The following is a 24,727-nucleotide window of genomic DNA, read 5'->3' as shown; positions in this document are numbered from 1 at the left end:
ATTAAACAGAACTGGCCACAATACTGAGCCCTGGGAAACACCACTTGTGACTGGCTGCCAAATGGATTTAACTCCATTCAGCACAACTCTTTCGGCCTGGCCATCCAGCCAGTTTTTCACCCAGCAAAAGGTACACCCATCCAAGCCATGAGCAGCCATTTTCTCCAGGAGAATGATGTAGGAAACGATGTCAAAGGCTTTACTGAAGTCCAGGTAAAGAACATTCACAGGCTTTCCCTCATCTATTAAGTGGGTCACCTTGTCATAGAAGGAGATAAGGTTAGTCATGCAGGACCTGCCTTTCATAAACCCATGCTGACTGGGCTTGATCACTTGGTTGTCCCGTACGTGCCACGTGATGGCACTCAAGATGATCTGCTCCATAACCTTCACTGGTGCCGAGGTCAAGTATTATTTGCATTGAAATGGTTTTTATTCTGGCCTTATAAATCTGGAAATTAGAGTAGTGGTTCTATTTTTATAGAATCATAGAATGGTTTGGGTTGGAAGGGACCTCAAAGATCATCTAGTTCCAACCCCCCTGCCATGGGTGGGGACACCTACCACTAGACCAGGTTGCTCAAAGACTCATCCAACCTGGTCTTGAACACTTCCAGGGATGGGGCATCCACAACTTCTCTGGGCGACCTGTTCCAGTACCTCACCACCCTCAATGTAAAAAATTTCTTCCTTATCTCTAATCTAAATCTCCCCTCTTTCAGTTTAAAGCCATTGCCCCTTGTCCTATCACTACATACCCTTGTAAAAAGTCCCTCTTCAGCTTTCCTGTAGGCCCCCTTTAAGTACTGGAAGGCTGCAATAAGATCACCCCGGAGCCTTCTCTTCTCCAGGCTGAACAGCCCCAACTCTCTCAGCCTGTCTTCGTAGGAGAGGTGCTCCAGCCCTCGGATCATCTTCGTGGCCCTCCTCTGGACTCGCTCCAGCAGCTCCATGTCCTTCTTGTGTTGGGGACTCCAGAGCTGAACGCAGTATTCCAGGTGGGGTGTCACGAGAGCAGAGTAGAGGGGCAGAATCTCCTCCCTCTACCTGCTGGCCACGCTTCTTTGAATGCAGCCCAGGATACAGTTGGCTTTCTGGGCTGCAAGCGCACATTGCCGGCTCATGTTGAGCTTCTCATCCACCAGCACCCCCAAGTCCTTTTCCTCAGGGCTGCTCTCAATCCATTCTCCGCCCAGCCTGTACTTATGCTGGGGACGGATGAAGAGCCAACCAAGAACTTATGCATCAGGATTAAAGGGAGGGCAAGGAGAGGGGACATAGTAGTGGGGGTCTTCTGCAGACCACCTGACCAGGAGGACTGAGTGGATGAGGCCCTCTTCAGACAGATAGGAGCAGCCTCACGTTCATGAGCCCTGGTCCTCATGGGGGACTTCAACCACCCCGATATCTGTTGGAGGGACAACACAGCAGGGCATAGGGAATCCAGGAGGCTCCTGGAATGCATGGATGATGACTTCCTTCTCCAAGTGGTAGAGGAACCAACGAGGAGAGGTGCTTTGCTGGACCTTGTTCTCACCAACAAACAGGGTCTGGTAGGGAACGTGAAGCTCAAGGACAGCCTTGGCTGCAGTGACAATGAAATGGTGGAGTTCAAGATTCATAGGGAGGCAAGGAGAGTGCTCAGCAGAGCAGACTTTGGCCTCTTCAGGGATCTCCTTGGTAGAATACCATGAGATAAAGCCCTGGAGGGAAGAGGGGCCCAAGAAAGCTGGATAATATTCAAGGATCACCTCCTCCAAGCTCAGGAGAGGTGCATCCCAACAAAGAGGAAGTTAGGTAGGAACATCAGGAGGCCTGCATGGATGAACAAGGAGCTCCTGGACAAACTCGGACACAAAAAGAAAGCGTACAGAGCACGGAAGCAAGGACAAGTAGCCTGGGAAGAATTCAAAGAAATTGTCTGAGCAACCAGAGATCAGGTTAGGAAAGCTAAAGCCCTGATAGAGTTAAATCTGGCCAGAGATATCAAAGGCAACAAGAAAAACTTCTATAGATATGTCAGTGATAAAAAGAGATCTAGGGAAAACGTAGGCCCTCTCTGGAAGGAAACAGGGGACCTGGCTACCCGGGATATGGAGAAAAGGCTGAGGTACTCAATGACTTCTTTGCCTCCATCTTCACTGGCAAGAGCTCCAGCCACACTGACCAAGTTGCAGAAGGCAAAGGCAGGGACTGGGAGAATGAAGAACCACCCACTGGAGAAGATCAGGTCCGATACCATCTAAACAACCTGAAGGTGGACAAGTCCATGGGACCTGATGAGGTGCATCCGCGGGTCCTGAGGGAACTGGCAGATGAAGTTGCTAAGCCGCTATCCACCATATTTGACAAGTCGTGGCAGTCTGGTGAAGTTCCCACTGACTGGAAAAGGGGAAACATAGCCCCCATCTTTAAAAAGAGATAAAAGGAAGACCCAGAGAACTACAGACCAGTCAGGCTCACCTCTGCCCAGCAAGATCATGGGGCAGATCCTCCTGGTGACTATGCTAAGGCACATGAAAAATGAGGTGATTGGTGACAGCCAGCATGGTTTCACTAAGGGCAAATCCTGCCTGACAAATTTGTTGGCCTTCTATGGTGAGGTTACAGCATTGATGGATAGGGGAAGAGTGCGGCAGGTTAATGTGTGGACTCCGTAGATGTGATACCAGAGACGTTTATTACAATTTACAAGCAGCTTTATAGACTATTCTTCTAGCCACAATGTGTCCACGCGCCCTTTGCTTGGTTATCATTGGTTACAACCAGTAGTGCACGTGCCTGTTTTAGCTTTGCTATTGGCTATGCCTAAAAAAGCATTATTTTCTATCTGCTAAGCTGAATGTCAGCTTCTCACACTCCCCATGCCAGCTGTTCACACTCCCTTTTCTTTTTTATCCTCTTTATCGGTGTTTCCCAAGTTCATCAAGAACACAGGCTTAAATCATCAAGGTCAAACTCCAACTCTAACTGTGTGTATGATTCCACAGTTCCCATTTTTTGTTTTTTATGACCATTACCTGATGAACCGTACTCTGTAGCATCCGCTGAAAGCATGACAATAGGCAGGGGACGATTATTACTATGCATAAAAGGATTACTAGTAACATAATCCCTGCCTTTACTAAGGATACCAACCATCCTGTAATTCATTCACCCAGTCCTTCAATTTCTGTATCTTTTTGTGAGTTGATTCTGAGTGAGATTGGGACCTGATGAGATCCATCCGCGGGTCCTGAAGGAACTGGCGGATGAAGTTGCCAAGCCACTGGCCATTGTATTTGAGAAGTCGTGGCGAGGTCCCCGATGACTGGAAGAGAGGGAACATAACCCCCATTTTTAAAAAGGGGAACAAGGAGGACCCGGGCAACTACAGGCCGGTCAGCCTCACCTCTGTGCCTGGCAAGGTCATGGAGCAGATTATCCTGGGAACTATGCTAAGGCACATGGAGAGCAAGGAGGTGGTGGGTGACAGCCAGCATGGCTTCACCAAAGGCAGATCATGCCTGACCAACTTGGTGGCCTTTTATGATGGGGTGACAGCATCGGTGGACAAGGGTCGACCAATGGATATCATCTACCTGGACTTGTGCAAAGCTTTTGACACTGTCCCGCACGACATTCTTCTCTCTAAACTAGAGAGGCATGGGTTTGATGGATGGACCACTCGGTGGATAAGGAATTGGCTCAATGGCTGCACTCAGAGAGTAGTGGTCAACGGCTCGATGTCCAAGTGGAGACCGGTCACGAGTGGTGTACCTCAGGGGTCCGTGTTGGGCCCGGCCCTCTTCAACATCTTTGTCGGTGACGTGGACAGTGGCATGGAGTGCACCCTCAGCAAGTTCGCTGATGACACCAAGCTGTGTGGTGCCGTCGACACGCTGGAAGGGAGGGATGCCATCCAGAGGGACCTCGACAGGCTGGAGAGGTGGGCCCGTGTCAACCTCATGAAGTTCAACCAGGCCAAATGCAAGGTCCTACATTTGGGTCGTGGCAATCCCAGGCACAAATACAGACTGGGTGGTGAATGGATCGAGAGCAGCCCTGAGGAGAAGGACTTGGGAGTACTGGTGGACGAGAAGCTCAATATGAGCCGGCAATGTGCTCTTGCGGCCCAGAAGGCCAACCGCATCCTGGGCTGCATCAAGAGGAGCGTGGCCAGCAGGTCGAGAGAGGTGATTCTCCTCCTCTACTCTGCCCTCGTGAGACCTCACCTGGAGTACTGCGTCCAGTTCTGGAGCCCCCAACATAAGAAGGACATGGACCAGTTGGAGAGGGTCCAGAGGAGGGCCACGAAGATGATAAGAGGGCTGGAGTACCTTTCCTATGAGGACAGGCTGAAAGAGTTGGGGCTGTTCAGCCTGGAGAAGAGGAGGCTCCGGGGTGACCTTATAGCGGTCTTCCAGTACCTCAAGGGGGCCTACAGGAAAGATGGGGAGAGGCTGTTCAGGAGGGCCTGTTGTGATAGGATAAGGGGTAATGGTTTTAAAATAGAGGGAGGTAGATTCAGATTGGATATTAGGAAAAAATTTTTTACCATGAGAGTTGTAGAACACTGGAACAGGTTGCCCAGAGAGGTGGTGGATGCTCCATCCCTGGAGACATTCAAGGCCAGGTTGGACGAGGCCCTGAGCAACCTGATCTAGTTGGAGATGTCCCTGTTCCTTGCAGGGGGGTTGGACTAGATGACCTTTGAAGGTCCCTTCCAGCCCTAACCATTCTGTGATTCTGTGATCAGACAAGTTCATACAACACATTCCTTCTAGTATCTCACAACCATGCCCTTGCATTAGCAGTAAAAAATCTATGGTGGCTCAATTTTGCAGTGTAGCGTGTCTAATAGAATCTACATCAGTTAAAAGCATTGATAAATTGGAAGCTGTAGCATTAGTTTGTTTTGCAAGCCAACAACCTAATTTATTCAGTGTAGTCAATGCCTGTGCCACTCCAACACCTGATGCAAATATTGAAGCTGCAATGATTTTAGCTGGTTCCCAAAATTCTGCTCTGTAATCGCACTGGCCATCATAAGCATGCGTGCTTTGCTTATTCTGGGTGTGTGTATGACTTAGGATCATGGTGGTATTAGGTAAATACATTCCGAAAGTCCCTATAGCACATAGATCTCCCCTTATATGCGAAGGAATACCCTGCCAAGCTCTATTATAGCCCTGTAGAAGCAGTTACTGGCATATTGTTCCCCTTTCTGGGAGTCTTACCATCTCAACTATGCCCAAGATTCTGATGAGCAGGAGGGTGTCAATCAGCAGGGTCATCGCGGAGAAGGGAGGCAGGCCTGGCACCTTCAGGACGTCCCCTGTTTATCCACAAAGTGTGCTCTGCAGCCTCCCCCTGCTCCGCTCTGAGCCATCCCTTTTATACCCTCAACAGAGTCTATGAAACAGAGCACTGACGCGGCGTTGCTGCACGCGTGGCCATTGCGTGCAATAAGGCTGCCAAGTATGTGCTCTGCTGGCTGACAGCGGTTTTTGCGAATCGCAACATGTTGTTCAATAACAACTCTCCCAGCTTCCTTTTTCAAAGTTATGTACTCACAGCTAAGTCCAGTTTATAATTCTTTGTCATTAATTTGATACCAGTCAATTCTTTTCCTTCCAGTAGCTATGGGTGGAATCAATTTTCACCCACGTAATATACCAAACAGTAAGAAACATAAAAACAGTATATATTACCATGAAATCTTCTATGACGAGTCTTTTGAACCATTCTCTTCATTCGGCGTTTCTGTGATCTCTGCTTGCTCTGCTAATTCTTGGATCTCCCCTTCTCTATCTGTAGTTTCAAAAGTCCTGGCTGGCTTTATGTTTCTCACCGGTAACCAGTATGGACCTGTGGGAAGAAGAACACAAGCATACCCTCTTCCCCATGTAAGCAGAGGCACAGGGCCGTCCCAATGAGTTGAGCCCAGTTCCTTATACTGTGTTTTTTTCTACAAAAATGGCACTGGTTTTAAAATGATGATCCACAGCCGTAGTATGTTGCCTAGAAGCAGACAAATTAAGAAAATTTAAAACATATGTAGCTTTGTCTAAGGATTCCTGTGGGGAAGTATATGGAAGTTTCCCCCTTTTTTGTTTATCAAGCATTTGTTTTAACTTTAAATGACTTTGTTCAACAACAGCTTGTCCTGTCGGTGAACGAGGGATACTGGTAGTGTGAGTCACTCTCCAATCCTGTAAAAAGGCACCATGCTGGACCATTGTCTGTCCCAATTTTCTTTGGTACTCCCATGGTTTTCTCCAGTGTGAGCAGTAGCAATAACAAAGGCAGAAAACGTATCAGCAGTTACACGTTGTTGTGGGTTAGGCTGCTCCAGCAACCAAACTTCCCCCCCCCGCCCCAGTCGTTTACTCACCCTCCCCCAGCCCCAGGGATGAGGGAGAGAATTAAAGGATGAATGGGATACCCGTGGGTTGAGATACGAACAATTTAATACAGATGATTTAATACACAGTGTAGATGCTCACCACCCCCTCGTATGCGAAGCTCGTCTCGTCCCGAAGCTGCAAATCCCGGACGAACGCGAGGCCCCGAAATAGAGAGGGGCAGAGAGAGATAGTACTCCAAGAGTGGGAGTACTGGGAGAGAGAGGAAAAAAAAAGGCAATAGAGCAAAAGCGCAGCAAGTGCAAAAGAGCAAAAACGGTGAAAGAGCCAAAGCGCAGAAAAAGCCCTTCTTTCCGGCTGCCCCTCACTTTTATACTGGGCATGACGCTGCATGATATGGAATACTAATTGGCCAGTTTGGTCCTCAATCTTAAGTTCCACCACAAATCACAAGGGGAATCGTGTCCCCCTTGTCCCAACTATGCTCCCCCCGTATCCCGCCATGCTTCTGCACTCCGGCACACTGAAAAGTCCTTGGAGTCTCATGTCCAACCAGAAACATCAACTTGCTATCAGCATTCTTCTCAGAGCGAGCCTCTGAGTAAAACCAAAACACGGAGCTCTTCTAGCTGCTAAAAAGAAGAGCTAACTCTGTCCCAGCTAAAACCAGGACAGTATCCACCCCTTATTCCATACCATGCACGTCATGCTCAAACCTTACATATATACTATTCCCTTAGCCATGGGTCATCCCTCCAAAACGTGTCTTCATCTGTTACAGCAGTCTCTCAGGGCAGGAAAGATGATGTGGAATTCACTCATTCGGTAGAACGGATAACACGTAGTCTTTGTTGCGTGTGGCGACTGGAGCTCGTAGTTGGTGTATCCAGCCACCGTCTGCAGGTTGAAGATGTTGATCTCGAAGAAGATGCTGGGTGTCTGGAATCAGTTCTGATTCTGACTAAGTTCATTCTTCATTAACCTGGATGATTCTTAATATAATGGCATTAGTACAATGTGACAACCATAGCAATGATGGTATGCAGGGACAGGGTTATTCAGCAATTAATATCACACAATTCAATTCATTTTATCGTCTATTTTCACCCAACATCAAAACCCCTTGAGGTACACATCGGACTTCCCCGTCCTTTTGCATCACCCACCAAGCGCACCCAGGTCCCTGAGCAAAAGCAATCCCACGAATGGGTTTACCTTTACCCGAGGCAGGAATAACCCAAACTGTCTTCCCGAGTATATTCCTCATGTGCACTACAGGGACTTTATCTCCTTCTACAGTACGTAGAAGTTCTGATTGGGCAGGACCAGCTCGATTGGCAGATCCTCTAGTGTTGACTAACCAGGTGGCTTTTGCTAAATGCGTATCCCAATGTTTGAAGGTTCCACCACCCATTGCTTTCAGTGTGGTTTTTAGCAGTCCGTTATATCGTTCAATCTTCCCAGAAGCTGGTGCATGATAGGGGATGTGATATACCCACTCGATGCCATGCTCTTTGGCCCAAGTGTCTATAAGATTGTTACAGAAATGAGTCCCGTTGTCTGACTCAATTCTTTCTGGGGTGCCATGCCGCCACAAGACTTGCTTTTCAAGGCCCAAGATAGTGTTCCGGGCGGTGGCATGGGGCACAGCATAGGTTTCCAGCCATCCAGTGGTCGCTTCCACCATTGTGAGCACGTAACGCTTGCCACTGTGAGTTTGTGGAAGTGTGACATAGTCAATTTGCCAAGCCTCTCCATACTGATATTTCAACCAATGCCCTCCATACCAAAGAGGTTTCAACCGCTTGGCTTGCTTGATTGCAGCACGTTTCACATTCATGGATCACCTCTGCAATAGTGTCCACAGTTAGGTCCACCCCTCGATCACGAGCCCATTTGTATGTGGCATCCCTTCCTTGATGGCCTGAGGCATCATGGGCCCAACGAGCTAGAAATTTTTCACCTTTATGTTGCCAGTCCAGATCCACCTGAGCCACTTTAATCTTAGCGGCCTGATCCACCTGTTGATTGTTTTGATGTTCTTCCGTGGCCCGACTCTTGGGTACATGGGCATCTATGTGACGTACTTTTACAACCAGCTTCTCTACTCGAGCAGCAATGTCTTTCCACAACGGGGCAGCCCAGATGGGTTTACCTCTGCGTTGCCAGTTGCTCTGCTTCCATTGCCGTAGCCATCCCCACAGGGCATTTGCTACCATCCAAGAGTCGGTATAGAGATAGAGCATTGACCACTTTTCTCATTCAGTGATGTCTAAAGCCAGTTGGATGGCTTTCACCTCTGCAAACTGACTTGATTCACCTTCTCCTTCGGTAGCTTCTGCGACCCGTCGAGTAGAACTCCATACAGCAGCTTTCCATTTTCGATGTTTTCCTACAAGGCGACAGGATCCGTCGGTAAACAGAGCATATTTCTTCTCATTGTCTGATAGTTCATTATAAGGTGGAGCCTCCTCAGCACGTGTCACCTCCTCCTCCTCTGGTGACATTCCAAAGTCTTTACCTTCAGCCCAGTTAGTGATCACTTCCAAAATTCCTGGGCGATTGAGGTTTCCTATCCGAGCTCTTTGTGTGATCAGCACGATCCACTTGCTCCATGTGGCATCAGTTGCGTGGTGTGTAGACGGGACGCTCCCTTTGAACATCCAGCCGAGCACTGGCAATCGGGGTGCCAGGAGCAACTGTGCTTCCGTACCGATCACTTCAGAAGCAGCTCGGACTCCTTCATATGCTGCCAATATCTCTTTTTCAGTTGGCGTATAGCGGGCTTTAGATCCTTTGTATCCTCGACTTCAAAACCCAAGAGGTCGACCTCGCGTCTCCCCTGGTGCTTTTTGCCAGAGACTCCAGTCAGGACCATTCTCCCCGGCTGCAGTGTAGAGCACGTTTTTGACATCTTGTCCTGTCCGGACTGGTCCCAGGGCTACCGCATGGACTATTTCTTGTTTAATTTGTTCAAAGGCTTGTTTTTGCTCTGGGCCCCATTCAAAATTATTCTTCTTTCGGGTTACTTGATAGAGGGGTTTTACAATCTGGCTGTAATCTGGAATATGCATTCGCCAGAAACCCACAATGCCTAAGAAAGCTTGTGCTTCCTTTTGTTGGTTGGTGGGGACATAGCTGTTATTTTATTAATCACGTCCATCGGAATCTGACGACGCCCATCTTGCCATTTTATTCCCAAAAACTGAATCTCCTGGGCAGGTCCCTTGACCTTACTCTGTTTTATGGCAAAGCCTGCTTTCAGAAGGATTTGGATTATCTTTTCACCTTTCTCAAAAACTTCTTCTGCTGTGTTGCCCCATACAATGATGTCATCAATGTATTGCAAATGTTCTGGGGCTTCACCCTGTTCCAGTGTGGTCTGGATCAGTCCATGGCAAATAGTAGGGCTGTGTTTCCACCCCTGGGGCAGTCGATTCCAGGTATACTGGACGCCCCTCCAAGTGAAGGCAAACTGTGGCCTGCATTCCGGTGCCAAAGGAATTGAGAAAAACGCATTGGCGATATCAATTGTAGCGTACCACTTGGCTGCCTTTGACTCCAGTTCATACTGAAGTTCCAGCATATCTGGCACGGCAGCACTCAATGGTGGTGTAACTTCATTCAAGCCACGATAGTCTACCGTCAGCCTCCACTCGCCATTGGACTTACATACAGGCCATATAGGGCTGTTAAAAGGTGAGCGGGTCTTTGTGATGACTCCTTGACTCTCCAGTTGACGAATCAACTTATGGATAGGAATTAGAGAGTCTCGGTTGGTACGATATTGCCGTCGGTGCACTGTTGTAGTAGCAATTGGCACCTGTTGTTCTTCGACCCTCAGTAATCCCACAGCAGAAGGGTCCGTTGAGAGACCAGGCAAAGTAGACAGCTGTCTGCCTTCTTCTGTCTCTATTGCAGCTATGCCAAAAGCCCACCGATACCCTTTTGGGTCCTTGTAATACCCTCTCTTAAGATAATCTATGCCAAGGATGCATGGCGCTTCTGGGCCAGTTACAATAGGGTGTTTTTGCCACTGCTCTCCAGTTAGGCTCACTTCAGCCTCTAACACAGTCAGTTGTTGAGACCCCCCTGTCACTCCAGAAATACAGATGGATTCTGCCCCTCTAAAGTTCGACGGTATCAAGGTGCATTGGGCACCAGTGTCCACTAGAGCCTTATACTTTTTGGGGTATGATGTGCCAGGCCACCGAATCCACACAGTCCAGTAAACTCGATTGTCCCTTTCCTCCACCTGGCTGGAGGCAGGGCCCCTCTAGTGCCTGTTATCATATTCATCAGAGGAATCAGCAGGATTAGAGTCAGGGTGGCTAGGAGGATCAGCCCTCCCATTTTGACTAGTGGACTGCTCACTGTAGACTGGGGCAACAGCTGTCCTGGAGGAATTGGAGAAAATTCTATTTCTGTTGGTTCTTCCTCCCAACTGGCATACCCTTGCCTCTAAAGCGGAGGTGGATTTTCCATCCCACCTTCTCATGTCTTCTCCATGATCACGGAGGTAGAACCACAGCTCGCCCCGTGATCTGTACCGTCTCTCTTGTCTCTCTCGAGGAGGGTAACGCCTGGTTCTAACAGCTGAAATTCTAGAACGTTCAGGTGGTGGGAAATCTACTTTTTCTCTTAATTCTCGGACCTCCTCAGACAGCTTTTCCACAGCCGCAACACAGGTTCGTATAGAAGTATTATCATCATATCGTCGGAGGAAGGTGACCATATTACCTACAGATAGTGTTGTATCATCGTCTCCGAAGTCCATTATTGCCAATGAGGTGGAATATGCTGATGGCGCACTCCGTAGAATCTTTTGCCACATTGGTTGTGTGCACTGGACGTCATCTGGATCTTCGAGTCTTGGTCCGCTTCTCGAGTCAAGATAAATCAATTCTTGCACAGCCAGTTCTCTCAAATACTGAATAGCTTTCTCTGTGTTGGTCCACTTGCTTACATTACATGGCACCTCGTCCTTGTAGGGATACCTTTCCTTTATAGCTGCCAGGAGCCGTCTCCAGAGGCTGCGAACTTGTGTCTGTCTTCCAATTGCTTTATCAATCCAACTGCTTTTTCAAAGCAGGGATTAGTATTTGATAACTTCTAAAATTTCACAGAGCTATTTCACAGAGCTATGTATTTCACAGTCTTATGTAGTCTTATGCCTATTCTTATACCTGTCCATAGAAATAACAGCTAATATAGTTTTATATGGTCTTATGCTTACTCCTATACCTATCCCCTTATCACACCTACTCCCATCACAGCTGCCAGGGCTTGTATCAGAGGCCAAGAGGGCAGCCATTCAGATTTTTTCACTATAGATAGATCAGCCCCTATGTCAACTAGGCCAGAAAAAGCGTTCCCATTAATGGTTATTGTTAAAAGAGGTTGTGCAGCCGTGACTTTCTGTGTCCAAAAAAAAAAAATAAATTTTTGGTTGGCCTGTACTACCAAATGCTTCTGTACCTCTATCTATGTTGCATAATGGAGGTGATGTGGTGCTTCAAAGCATCAAAAGCAATTGTGCTATTTTTTCTCCAGACGGAATAGTGCATAGTGGTGAAGGAGTCTATGCCATGATTTTTGCTTCCCCTTTATGTTCAGAATCAATTACCCTCGGGAGTACAAAAAAATCCTGATTTCGTGGTGGATGACCGTCCCAGCAATAGTGCACCTAATCCTTGTGGTATAGGATCAAAGACACCAGTAGGAATTAAATGCACTGATGTGTTAGCAATTACTGTTGATCAAAACATTTAGCTGCCAATATCTCTGCTTTAGAGTGTTCCGAGCCCACATTCTGACACGCCTTTATTAAATCTGCAATTGTTTTTGCCCGATTTCTAATAGGATCAATAGCTCACCGACAGTCTGCATTAGCATTTTCAATCGCTAACTGGAATAGCAACACATCTGCAGCAGCCGGATTTTCTATTTGTCTCTGAACTGCCGTTTGCAGCCGATCAAGGAAATGTTCATAAGGTTCCTGTGCTCCCTGTGGAATGGAAGCAAAGGAAGCCTCCCCTGTCCCAAAAATCAGGGACACAACGCGCTCATAGCCAATTCAGTCAGTTGTTGGAAAGCCACCTGCTGTAACCCTGCTTGTGCCTGATTTTGACTGATATGTGACATTTTGTCCATCCCAAAATGTTTAGCCATCGGAGCTAGATCGTCTTTTCATCGATTTAAGAAATTTAACACCTATAACGCTTTAGCTATTCTTTCGTTGGGAGACTTCCCTATCATTCCCCCTTCTTGTTTTAAAAGCATATTTTTCAAATTACCATGTGCACGTTCTACGATCACTTGCCCAGTAGGATTGTAAGGAATGCCAGTAACATGCTCAGTACCTCATGATGACAAAAATATGTGTGTCTGATAAGAGGTGTATGCCAAAGCTCCTGCGAGCGAAAACCACAAGGATTAACACCATCCATTGGTGGCATGATCATATTTTGACAGCTACTACACGACTGTACGATTGAGCGGGCTTGCTCTCGTGTTAAGCCAAATTGTCACTTAACAGTGTCAGCATTCTGATGGTAGAAGTCATGCGAGATTTCTGCCTGCGTGAACTAGTTTGGTACAAGAGCTGCACTCGTGAGAGGCTCAGCTCGCCTGTTCCCTTCTGCTATAGGCCCTGGAAGCGTGGTGTGCGCTCGCAGATGTACAATGGAATATGCATGTTTACGGTTTTGCAACACTGATATTAACTGTTGAAATTGCTGGAACAGAAGAGGATTAGTTATTTCCCGCAATGCCGATCGAGATGATCCAAGTTAAGTGTTGGATGTGCTGTCTCTTGGTGAAACCTGGGCCACGGGCGGCGGCGAAACGGCCGCTCTCCAGGCGTGGCCTGCGACGGCGGTGATGAGGGGGCGTAGGCGGCAGCGGCGCCGCGGGGTGAGGTTAGCACTCTCGCCTCAGCCGGCCCCGGTGCAGCGAGGTGAGGCGGGCCTCAGAGGCCCGCGGGGCGGGGGGGGGCAGGGCGGGACGGGATCGGGGACCCAGCCGCCCTGTAACGGCCGCTCCCGTCGCCGCCTTCTTGTGTTGTTGTTGTTATTGCCGCAGCTCCGGCCGCTCGCGCTCCGTAACCGCCGCCGGCATATCCGCCAATTAGGCAAAAAAAATTTTGCGGCAAATACCGATTGCAGTAACCCTTTTTTATATGGCGAAGTGAGTCTTGATTTCTTCACACTTCGCCTTATCTCCTTGATTAACCCGAATTGAACCCCCTCCCAGCGAGGAGGACCATCAGCTGCAATAGAACCGGCACAGCGGGGCACGCAGCGTGTTTCCGGCCCCTCCAGCCGCGGTTCGCTCCCGCACATGAGCGGCAGCGCCGAGGCAGACGCCGCGCCCGCGGCTCCGGCCGGCGGCGACAGCGGCGTTCGCGGGGCGCCGCCGGGCACGGTGGGCGGCTCGACGCGGGGGTCCGAGGGCGGCGCGGCTGGCGGGAGTGCCGATATATCGACATCGCTGGAAGGGCGGGGAGGAAATAAGTCTGTCTTTCGTTCGGGGCCCTGGATCAAAAGGATTCGATGATGACTTTTCCACGCCGGCAGCTCCACACGGTTCCTCTGCCGGTGGGGCCGTGAGGGAGGCGGGGCCGGTGCCGCTGGGGGAGGCAGATGCCGACGCCCCCTCGCCCCCACTCTCTCCCGCCGCGCCCTTCAACGCCTCGAACACAGCGCGCCAGGCTGTCAGCTGTCGCTGCGCGGCGGCATCCCCACGGGTGGCTGCGTCCCAAAGTTTAACGCCTATAGTGTCCCAGGTCCCTGACATATATATATATTTAAAGAGTTTACCTCCAGTATATGGGCTGATACCCAAACCAGGAGTTTTATCAAGTCAGTGCTGTTGACAGTGCCGTTCTGTTTCTCTAGCACTTTTGTCAACACCTTAAATACAGACTTATGTTCTGTTGAAGCCATGCTTCCCATCGTTCCCAGTCGCTTACCTCCTTCTATTGAAGTAATTGTTGCTTTTTCTCTTTCAGTTACTATTTCTTCTTTCTTTTGGTTCCTATTTCTTCGCGTCTCCCGATATGGAAGACTCCATCGTCCCTGGCTGCTCACGTGCCTTCTGCACGTGTCACTGGTCTGGACTCTTCAACTCTCGTATCCCACTGATTTCGGTCCGGACCGCTCAGCTCTCAACAGCCGATTCATCCGGCCAGGCCCCGCCACCTGTCGCTTACACTCTGCGACTCAAAGGCCTGTCAGTTGACTTGAATATCAGGTCTCTGTTCAGATGCCATTTGTGGCGGGTTAACGCACAGACTCCGTAGATGTGATCCCAGAGACGTTTATTTACAATTTACAAGCAGCTTTATAGACTATTCTTCTAGCCACGATGTGTCCACGCGCCCTTTGCTTGGTTATCATTGGTTACAACCAGTAGTGCATGTGACTGTTTTAGCATTGCTATTGGCTATGCCTAAAAAAGCATTATTTTCTATCTGCTAAGCTGAATGTCAGCTTCTCACACTCCCCACGCCAGCTTCTCACACTCCCTTTTCCTTTTTGTCAGCATTCTTCTTCTTTATCGGTGTTTCCCAACTTTGTCAAGAACACAGGCTTAAATCAAGGTCAAACCCCAACCGTAACTGTGTGTATGATTCCACAGAAGAGCAACTGACATCGTCTACCTGGACTTGTCCAAAGCATTTGATACTGTCCCACACGACATCCTTGTCTCTAAATTGGAGAGACATGGATTTGACAGATGGACCACTCGATGGATAAGGAATTGGCTGGATGGTCGCACTCAAAGAGTTGTGTTCAACGATTCAATGTCCAAGTTCAGGCCAGTGACGAGTGGTGTTCCTCAGGGGTCAGTACTGGGGCTGGTGCTATTTAACATCTTTGTCAGTGACATGGACAGTGGGATCGAGTGCACCCTCAGCAAGTTTGCTGATGACACCAAGCTGTGTGGTGCTGTGGACACGCTGGAGGGAAGGGATTCCATCCACACAGAACCTTGACAGGCTGGAGAGGTGAGCCTGTGAGAACCTCATGAAGTTCAACAAGGCCACGTGCAAGGTCCTGCACATGGGTTGGGACAATCCCATGCACAAGTACAGGCTGGGCGGAGAATGGATTGAGAGCAGCCCTGAGGAAAAGGACTTGGGAGTGCTGGTTGTTGAGAAGCTCAACATGAGTCAGCAATGTGCACTAGCAGCCCAGAAAACCAACTGTATCCTGGGCTGCATCAAAAGAAGTGTGGCCAGCAGGTCAAGGGAGGTGATTCTGCTCCTCTACTCTGCTCTCGTGAGACCCCACCTGGAATATTGCATTCAGCTCTGGGGTCCCCAGCACAAGAAGGACATGGAGCTGCTGGGGTGAGTCCAAAGGAGGGCCACGAAGATGATCCGAGGACTGGGGCACCTCTGCTATGAAGACAGGCTGAGAGAGTTGGGGCTGTTCAGCCTGGAGAAGGCTCCGGGGTGATCTTATTGCAGCCTTCCAGTACTTAAAGGGGGCCTACAGGAAAGCTGGAGAGGGACTTTTTACAAGGCCATGTAGTGATAGGACAAGGGGCAATGGCTTTAAACTGAAAGAGGGGAGATTTAGATTGGATATAAGGAAGAAATTTTTCACTCTGAGGGTGGTGAGGCACTGGAACAGGTTGCCCAGAGAAGTTGTAGATGTCCCATCCCTGGAAGTGTTCAAGGCCAGGTTGGATGAGGCTTTGAGCAACCTGGTGTAGTGGAGGGTGTCCCTGCCCATGGCAGGGGGATTGGAACTAGATGATCTTTGAGGTCCCTTCCAACCCAAACCATTCTATGATTCTATGATTCTGTGCTTGGGATTGCCCTGACCCATGTGCAGGACCTTGCACTTGGCCTTGTTGACCTTCATTATGTTCTCACAGGCCCATCTCTCCAGCCTATCAAGGTCTCTCTGGATGGCATGCCTTCCCTCCAGTGTGTCCAGAACACCACACAGCTTGGTGTCATCTGCAAACTTCCTGAGGGTGCGCTCGATCCCACTGTCCATTTTGCCAAGAAAGATGTTAAATAGCCCCTGCCCCAATACTGACCCCTGAGGAACACCACTCGTCACTGGCCTCCACTTGGACATGCTGCTCTTCAGGTGCTTCCAGCATATCTTGATCAAGCTTGATATTATCCATCTCTGCCTTCGAATCTAGTTTAAAGCCCTGTCAATGAGCCCCGATAGCTGTTGTGCTGAGACCCTTGTTCCCCTTTGAGAAAGGCAAGTCCTATCTGGTGCCAGTAAGCCTGGTGCCATGTGGCTCATCCCATTGTCAAAAAAGTCAAAGTTGTTGCGATTACACCGCCACGGAGCCAGATATTAATAGACTGGACACATCTGCTTCTTCTAGTGTCACTGCTCGGAAATGGAAGGATAGAAGAAAAGATAACCTGTGCCCCAGATCCCTTTACCAGCTGTCCCAGGGCCCTGAAGTCTCTCTTGATTGACCTTGGACTTTGTGTTTCAGCTTCATCACCACCCACATGGAAGAGCAGTAGCGAGTAGTAGTCTGAGGGCCATACCAGGCTAGGAAGTTTCCTGGTGGTGTCTTTAACCCGGGCTCCAGGGAGGCAGCAGACTTCCCTAAGAGCAGGGTCTGCCCGGCATATTGGTCCTTTTGTTCCCTTCAGATGTGAGTCGCTTATAACTATTACCCATCTGTCCTGGTTTTAGCTGGGACAGGTTAGCTCTTCTTTTTAGCAGCTGGAAGAGCTCCGTGTTTTGGTTTTACTCAGAGGCTCGCTCTGAGAAGAATGCTGATAGCAAGTTGATGTTTGTGCTTGGACGTGAGACTCCAAGGACTTTTCAGTGTGCCAGAGTGCAGAAACACGGCGGGATGAGGGAGGAGCATAGCCGGGACAAGGGGGACACGATTCCCCTTGTGATTTGTGGTGGAATTTAAGATTGAGGGCCAAACTGGCCAATTAGTATTCCATATCATGCAGCGTCATGCCCAGTATAAAAGTGAGGGTCAGCCGGAAAGAAGGGCTTTTGCGCTTTGGCTCTTTCGCCGCTTTTGCTCTTTTGCGCTTCTGCGCTTTTGCTCTATTGCCTTTTTTTTTCTCTCTCTCCCAGTACTCTCACTCTCGGAGTACTATCTCTCTCTGCCCCTCTCTATTTCGGGGCCTCGCGTTCATCCAGGATTGCAGCTTCGGGACAAGAAGGGCTTCGCATACGAGGGGGTGGTGAGCATCTACACTGTGTATTAAATCATCTGTATTAAATTGTTCTTATCTCAACCCACGGGTTTCCCATTTCTCCTTTAATTCTCTCCCTCATTCCTGGGGAGTGGGGGAGGGTGAGTGATGGACTGTGTGTGGGGTTCAGTTGCTGGAGCGGCCTAACCCACGACACCATCTTTTCTTCTTTGTGGAGGCAGTCATGATACCAGGGGTAGGCCTTTCTGACCCTGGCAACACCTCCAGTGCAGATGGACCCTCAGCCACATCATCTGTCAATGGGCCTTTGTCCTGGTTTCAGCTGGGACAGAGTTAGCTCTTTTTAGCAGCTAGAAGAGCTCCGTGTTTTGGTTTTACTCAGAGGCTCGCTCTGAGAAGAATGTTGATAGCAAGCTGATGTTTGTGGTTGGAAGTGAGACTCCAAGGACTTTTCAGTGTGCCGTGTTCTGGCCAGAGTGCAGAAGCATGGCGGGATGAGGGGGGAGCATAGCTGGGACAAGGGGGCCACGATTCCCCTTGTGATTTGTGGTGGAACTTAAGATTGAGGGCCAAACTGGCCAATTAGTATTCCATATCATGCAGCGTCATGCCCAGTATAAAAGTGAGGGGCAGCCGGAAAGAAGGGCTTTTTGCGCTTTGGCTCTTTCGCTGCTTTTGCTCTTTTGCACTTCTGCACTTTTGCTCTATTGCCTTTTTTCTTTTCTCTCTCTCTCCCAGTACTCCCACTCTTGGAGTACTGTCTCTCTCTCTCCCTCTCTATTTCGGGGCCTGGCGTTCATCCAGGATTGCAGCTTCGGGACAAGAAGGGCTTCGCATACGAGGGGGTGGTGAGCATCTACACTGTGTATTACTTATCTGTATTAAATTGTTCTTATCTCAACCCATGGGCTTCCCGTTTCTCCTTTAATTCTCTCTCTCATCCCTGGGAGTGGGGGAGGGGGAGTGAGTGACTGTGTAGGGTTTGGTTGCCAGAGCAGCCTAACCCACGACAGCCTTTCACATCTAGAGCTTCATTTTAGTCTAGAATGAGGACGCTTGTTTATGTGGCACTGAAGTTTTACTGTACTCATGCTCGTTTGTTATAGTTTTCATGATGCTCTCCCATTTACTTGTCCTGAGTTAGGAAACACTGAAGGCATTATCAATATTTCACCCATGTTTGTTTGTGTGATGTATTTTCCAAATCAGTAGCCCATGTAGAGAAAGGCACCTCTGGGTACAGATGGTTAGTGGTGGAGCTTGACTGGTATCCCAAAGGGTACCCAAGTAATCTAAACTCTGCCCACATTTTCCTTGCTTGAAAAATGAAGATAAGTATGTTCATTGGTCTCAAAATTACAAGGTTGCCAAGGCAAACTATGTTATATAGACGACTGTATGCTTCTCTTTGGCTTTGTTAGAGGAAAGGGCTTTTTGTTTTAATTTTTTTTTGTTTGTATTTTATGTTATTCACGCTGACTGGCAAAATAAGGCCCTGAAAATGGATCAGATAGTTGACATGTTATCTTAACACCATTATATGGCATCACTTTGTCACCACTGAGTCCGTAGCTACCCTTTGAATACTCTGATGTTGAAGTACGTATGTATTGTGACAATCTGTTTCATCTTCATTTAATTATGGATCATTATCCATATTATTATTTACAGGAGAATTTCAGTGTAAAGCATCCTAGGAATTTTTTGTGGTTTCATTAAAAAAATTGGAATTATTGTTTCAGTCCTTAAACAAGAGCTGAATTTTAATCTCCATATTCGTCCTGAGGAGTTATATAATCCACATAAAAGTGCAATTCAAGAATTTTATGGTCTCCTTTTTCCTTCTCCCTTTTTCAGCTTCATTTTTAGTATCATTTTCCGATGGAATTGTATAGTGAGATTTCAAAGTGAGTCTTTCCTCTCCATCTCTGCTATTCTTTTCTGGTACTACCAGACTGCTTTAGCAGACTCTTTCTAACATATTAATCTATTATATATCTTGGCAACATTATGAAGCCTGCCCAAGATGCCAATAAATGTCCAATAGCGTTTATTTATTTTAATGATTATTATAAATTATTTTTATACCTTTAATATAACTTTATATATTTATAATGATTTATTATATAGTCTGATATAATTTTTATAAATTATAAATATCTTTATTTGAATATACTAAAATCCATGCAGTAATATGTCAATGCTGAAGTACTGATGGATTCCCCTCCCCTGTTATTTCAGGAAGTATTTGTAGCTCTTCTTTTACTCAGAGTTATCAGCTGCCAGTGCTAGACACAATGTTTGTAAGAAAGAAACATCGTGGGAAAGACTTTGGGCTAATCATGTTGGAAGACTTTGTGGATTCCTTTACTGAAGACACTCTTGGCCTACGATACCCACTGTCATCCTTCATGTACATAGGCAAGCTCTTTGATTTTTTCTTCTGATCTTCTTTGTGCTTTCTTTACATGTCCAAATGAGTGCTGTTGTTCAAGCTCCATGTTTGTGGCTGCATCCTCAGTTTTTGTATTAAATGTCCTGCTCTTCAGTGTAGGTTAAAAATCCTGATTTGTTGAAGATGCTGAAGTATTTTCTGATTGGATTTTAATCCTCTGTGTGAGGTTAGATTATTTGATCTCTGTTGGCTTTCTGCTACTGTGCAGTTTACTGCTATATTTCCCCCCCACCACCAAGCCTCCAGAGTGGGCTGAGGTGTTTCTGTGTATGATCTCCTAACGTATATCTTCTTTGTAGCACATTTTTCTTGCTCTCTCCTAAGCCTCATGAGATCATTTAATTCACACTTTCTCAGACCTTCTGGTCAAGTGGACATACTAGGCTATGTTTTAACTTGAGTATAAGAAAGCACAGTTCTAATATACAAGGAAAACACTTATGGCTCTTCCATTAACAACTCCAGAGAGTTATGTCAGCTAGAAAATTATATGCATTTTGGAAATGATGTTGCTTTGGACTGTGTTCAGGCAAGAAGCATTTCCTTTTTCCAGTTTCTCAAGGCCTACTCTCGGGCCGTCTGTCAGGCTTCCTTGTATTATCATTTTCATCTGGCCTTCTTACTTAGGCACTGGAAATTTTCTGCTTTTCCACTGTCTGCTGTTGGATCTGTCTAGACCTGATTTGTTGGACAGCAAACTATCTCGAGCAGAATTTAATGGCTAATCCATTTCCCTGGCCAAGGAATGGTACCGCAGGGATCTTGTCCACTGAGATTATGCATCAGTAGTGAATCAGGTGAAAAATGGTAGTTTTCCTGGTAACTACTACAGAATAATGTCAAAACATTCCTCTCCATGTGGATGTTTAGTACGTGTATTGAGAGGAAAGAGATGGAGGAACAGCAGAGAAGAAAACATTCCAAAAGTGAACAGTGAGTGGATGATAAACCATGCAATGGCAATGTGTTCATGTTCCCAGAGAGTGCTTTTCACAAGTGCCTATAATAACACAAGGTGACAAAAATCACTTGACTACATCCTCTAAGAGCCTTTCCATCTTGGTTGGGTCTTGTGATTGGCAGGGACAGTGACCAGTGAAGTTGTAAAACTCCAAAGTGGGTGCTTAGAGAAGAAGAAAAAAAATCCTGTCTGTCTTTGTTTGCAGTTTAAGATAATATTGGAAAGTGCTTAAACCTGAAGAAAGGATTTATTGAGAAGGATGACTAGGTAGGATAAAGCAATATTATGTTTATTTCAGACTGGAATGTTTTGTTGAACAGTTCTTTCTGTGGTGGTTTATGTGTATGATGGAAGATTGCAAATGAATTTGATTTCAGATATACAGACGAGTATATAGTATATATAGTGTGTTTTTTCTTATGTTTATTCAGCTTGTAAGCAGTATTTTGAGAAGTATCCTGGGGATCATGACCTTTTGTGGGAAGTGGAGGGAGCAGGACATTGGTTCCAGAGAACACCCATTACCACTGTATTGCAAAGGGAAAAGCTAAAAATTGCAGGTATGGATACTTTGTTTTGTTTTCTGACACTTTGTAAAAGTTGTACTGTAGAGTGTTTGTTCAACAGTGACTTCTGTGAACATTGCCCATGGAAAATAGCAGAAAGATTTTTATTTGTCCTGAGATCAGTGAGATCATATTTGGAATGGTCAATTGTTATATAAAGGTCCTATAATTTTCCTTTTCCTTGTTTCCTCTTTTAAATCTTAACAGCAGAGGTCTCTCAGAAAGAAAATACAGGTTTCCAGGCAGAGGATTATTTTCAACAGTCTGCAGCAGAATCTGAAGCAAGTGGACAAAAGAATGAGCTAGAAACACAGCTAAGTGTAGGTACACAGACTGTTTTCCATATATTAAAAAGACTTGAGAGCTTTTAAGAGTTTTCGATAATCATATAATGTATCTCGTCCTATTCTTCTGACTTTAATTACCTGTTCTTTATATTCAGTAAATATTTTTAAATTCTACAAAAGAATACATTTCTGAAATTAAAAACCATAGGTTTTCAGCAGATTAGTGTGTTTGATCAACTGTATGTTATGCTTGCTTGATATTTCTATTTCAAGTTCTCAAAGAATAGTCCTGGGTTATGCAGAGAGCTTGTACTTTTTGTATCTCTTCACTTTGTCGAAGTAGCAGCCAGTCTGACAGAACCCATGGTTCTATCAGAGGTATCACTTTCTGGTGATTTTTTGATTGTTACTAAAAACCCGTAAAATATAAGAAATGCTTTTTGTCCATCTCATTATAATTGAATTGGCTCAAGTCTGCACTATATATAGAAGACAAATGCTTTTGTTACTCTTTTGGTGGATGTTATGCTTCCCACTGGTGTAACACCAATGACTAAGCTGGGGTTAAAAATACACTTTTTTGGGGGGAGGAGGTGTGGAGTGTCCCATGAATGTAGAGGAGTCTGTCACACCTGTCAGGATCTAGTAATTTGAGCTGTTTGCTAGCAGCTTAGAAAAGGAGAGTACTTCAACTGGCTCTCAGATTAAACTGTCTAGAAAGGCCATTGAACAGTAGTCATTGTAAGAGTGGAATGAGGAAAGGTGTTTAAAGAAGTGCACATTCACATCACAGTTCAATACAATGAAAAGTGTTTAGTTTGCATTCAGAGTTATACATTGACCATATAGGAGGACTGCAGCTTCTTTGTGCGTATTTGAAATGTAAATCAAATGTCCTTTTTCCTAGTTGAGAAAATTAGCATTTCCCAAAGCAAAACTGATAGCAAAGTAGCGATGTTTTTAGTCTCTAAATGATCAGAAGCAACAACTCTTAGTTATCTTTAATTTGTAACAGTGCCTTGAGCATCATCACTGAGTTCTAGATTCAGATTCCAATAATGATAATATCAGCCAAACGATCTCAAAAATGCATGTTTTGGTTGTAGAGCTACATGGATATACTTGGAGAGGGATGTTAGTAGTTCTTACGATTTTTGTGGCTGTGAGTTAAGAACTCAAGCCCTTTCTCTTGCCTTCTTCCAGAAGAGGAAGATGATAGATACCAAAGTGCTCCAACTCCTCAAACCTTGGTAGAATTGCTGGCAGCTCTTCTCTTGGCACCTGTGCTATCTGTAACAAGTTCTGCAATGCTTTGAAAATTGTTGGACCACTAAACAAAATAAAACACCTCACCTTCCCCCAAACCAGAAAAAAACATTCCCCAAATTACGTTTTCACCTTTGACTTAGTGCTCCCTATTTTTGTGTTTTGATGCTAGAATGATTTATCATTAGCCTACAAATTCTTATGTATTTAAACCTTACTTGAAACTGTTTCAGGCACCAGAATGTAGATATGGCCACTTGTTTCGGGTCTTCTTGGGTAGTACTGGAAGTGAGGCTGAAAAGGTGGCAGAATGCCTAGATGCTGGTAATTGCCAGTTCTAGATTACTTACAGCAGCTAAGAAAGAGCAGTGTGCATGTCACCGAAAAAACGGACAGAAACTCTCTAACACAGTTTGCAGTGTTAGAAAGCGGCATTACTTTATTGCGGTGCCGGGTGCATGGGGGATATCTCCTCCTGGCATGCACACCTGGCCCCTGGACAGAAACTTAGTTATACACTACACTCATGCATATTCATAACATGGTTACATATTCATTGTCATTCTCTTAAACAATTGGTTAATTTTCTCTCGCTTTACATGTAAATTACTTCACATGCTCAGTTCTCTTCCTCTTCCCCTTTCTTTTGCATCTGGGGTGTATTTAGGGTAGGTGGTCCATGAGTCAGTGATCGCGATCTCCCCCTGCCGGAATTACCTTTTCCCCAAGTCACTGCTGCGCATGTTCACAGTTCAGAAAAACATGAGAACAAAGTTTCTACGTTCTCTGGGATGTTCCCTCCAAGGGCAGACAGGTCTGGATAAAGAGTCTCCCTTCTAATCACTTCTGGAAGCTTCAAGGATGGTCATCTTGTTATGTTCCTTAGGTGTGTGTAAACTGCCTACTAAACCCTTCATGAAGTTCTTACACAAAAGTTTTAACCCCTTCATTGTTGGATAACAATTCTCCCCTTTGAGACTTATCTAATATCAATTTTAGATGAGTCTCACCTTTTGTGGCTTTTGTACAACATTTTCACATAACTTTTTATTATCAACCTATAATAAGCAAAGTAACTATTATAAACTAAAAAAGTAAATCTTATTCATGAGCATATTCCTCTATAACTGATACATTTACAGGAATTATTTCCCGTGGTATAGGCTGGCCAGCTGCTTGGAGGATGGGTATGCAGGCCGTTACACTAATAAGAATGCGTATTTTTCAAAATCCTTGGATCAAAGCCAAAATAAAATTCTCCACACTCTCCTCTGTGCATAGTACTCCTAATCGGTTCAAACACATTATTAGGTTTTCGAGTAAATTTTAGATGTGTTGATCCTACTTGTTCGGCTTCCCATTCTGGGGCTGCTGTTGGCTTTATCCTACTGTAGTGGATCCAGGTTTTGATCCATGAGACTTTCACTGCTGTTTGTGTTGTGAGCAGGACTTGGTATGGTCCCTTCCACTTTTCCTTCAAAGGTTCATCATTCCAGGTTAGAACGTAGAACCAGTCTCCTGGCTGAAAATTATGCACCTGGACATCCAAGGTGACGGGTGCAGTCAATGTGATGGACCTGTGTAAAGAGAAGAGAACTTTTCTCAAAGATATGACATAATCTTTAAATTATTTTTCCCCAATAACATGTGTCTCCCCAATTCCAGTTATAATTTG

At 46.3% G+C, this 24,727-nt stretch overlaps 1 protein-coding gene across 2 annotated transcripts in view; it reads left to right on the top strand.

Moving 5' to 3' along the window:
- The window catches only part of LOC147526262 (soluble lamin-associated protein of 75 kDa-like), a 60,011-nt gene that overhangs the window by 11,155 nt on the left and 24,129 nt on the right, over nt 1-24,727 (top strand). The window contains exons 5-7 of one of the 2 annotated variants that reach the window (XM_086630200.1): nt 19,759-19,938; nt 21,365-21,493; nt 21,707-21,819. In XM_086630200.1, the coding sequence (XP_086486326.1) occupies nt 19,759-19,938; nt 21,365-21,493; nt 21,707-21,819 (422 nt within the window). The remainder of the gene's footprint in view (nt 1-19,758; nt 19,939-21,364; nt 21,494-21,706; nt 21,820-24,727) is intronic. The other variant, XM_086630201.1, reaches the window with a different exon arrangement.

This window comes from Tauraco erythrolophus, chromosome W, assembly GCF_009769465.1.
Source record: "Tauraco erythrolophus isolate bTauEry1 chromosome W, bTauEry1.pri, whole genome shotgun sequence".
Lineage (NCBI taxonomy): Eukaryota > Metazoa > Chordata > Aves > Musophagiformes > Musophagidae > Tauraco > Tauraco erythrolophus.
This window is presented reverse-complemented; position numbering and strand designations above follow the sequence as displayed.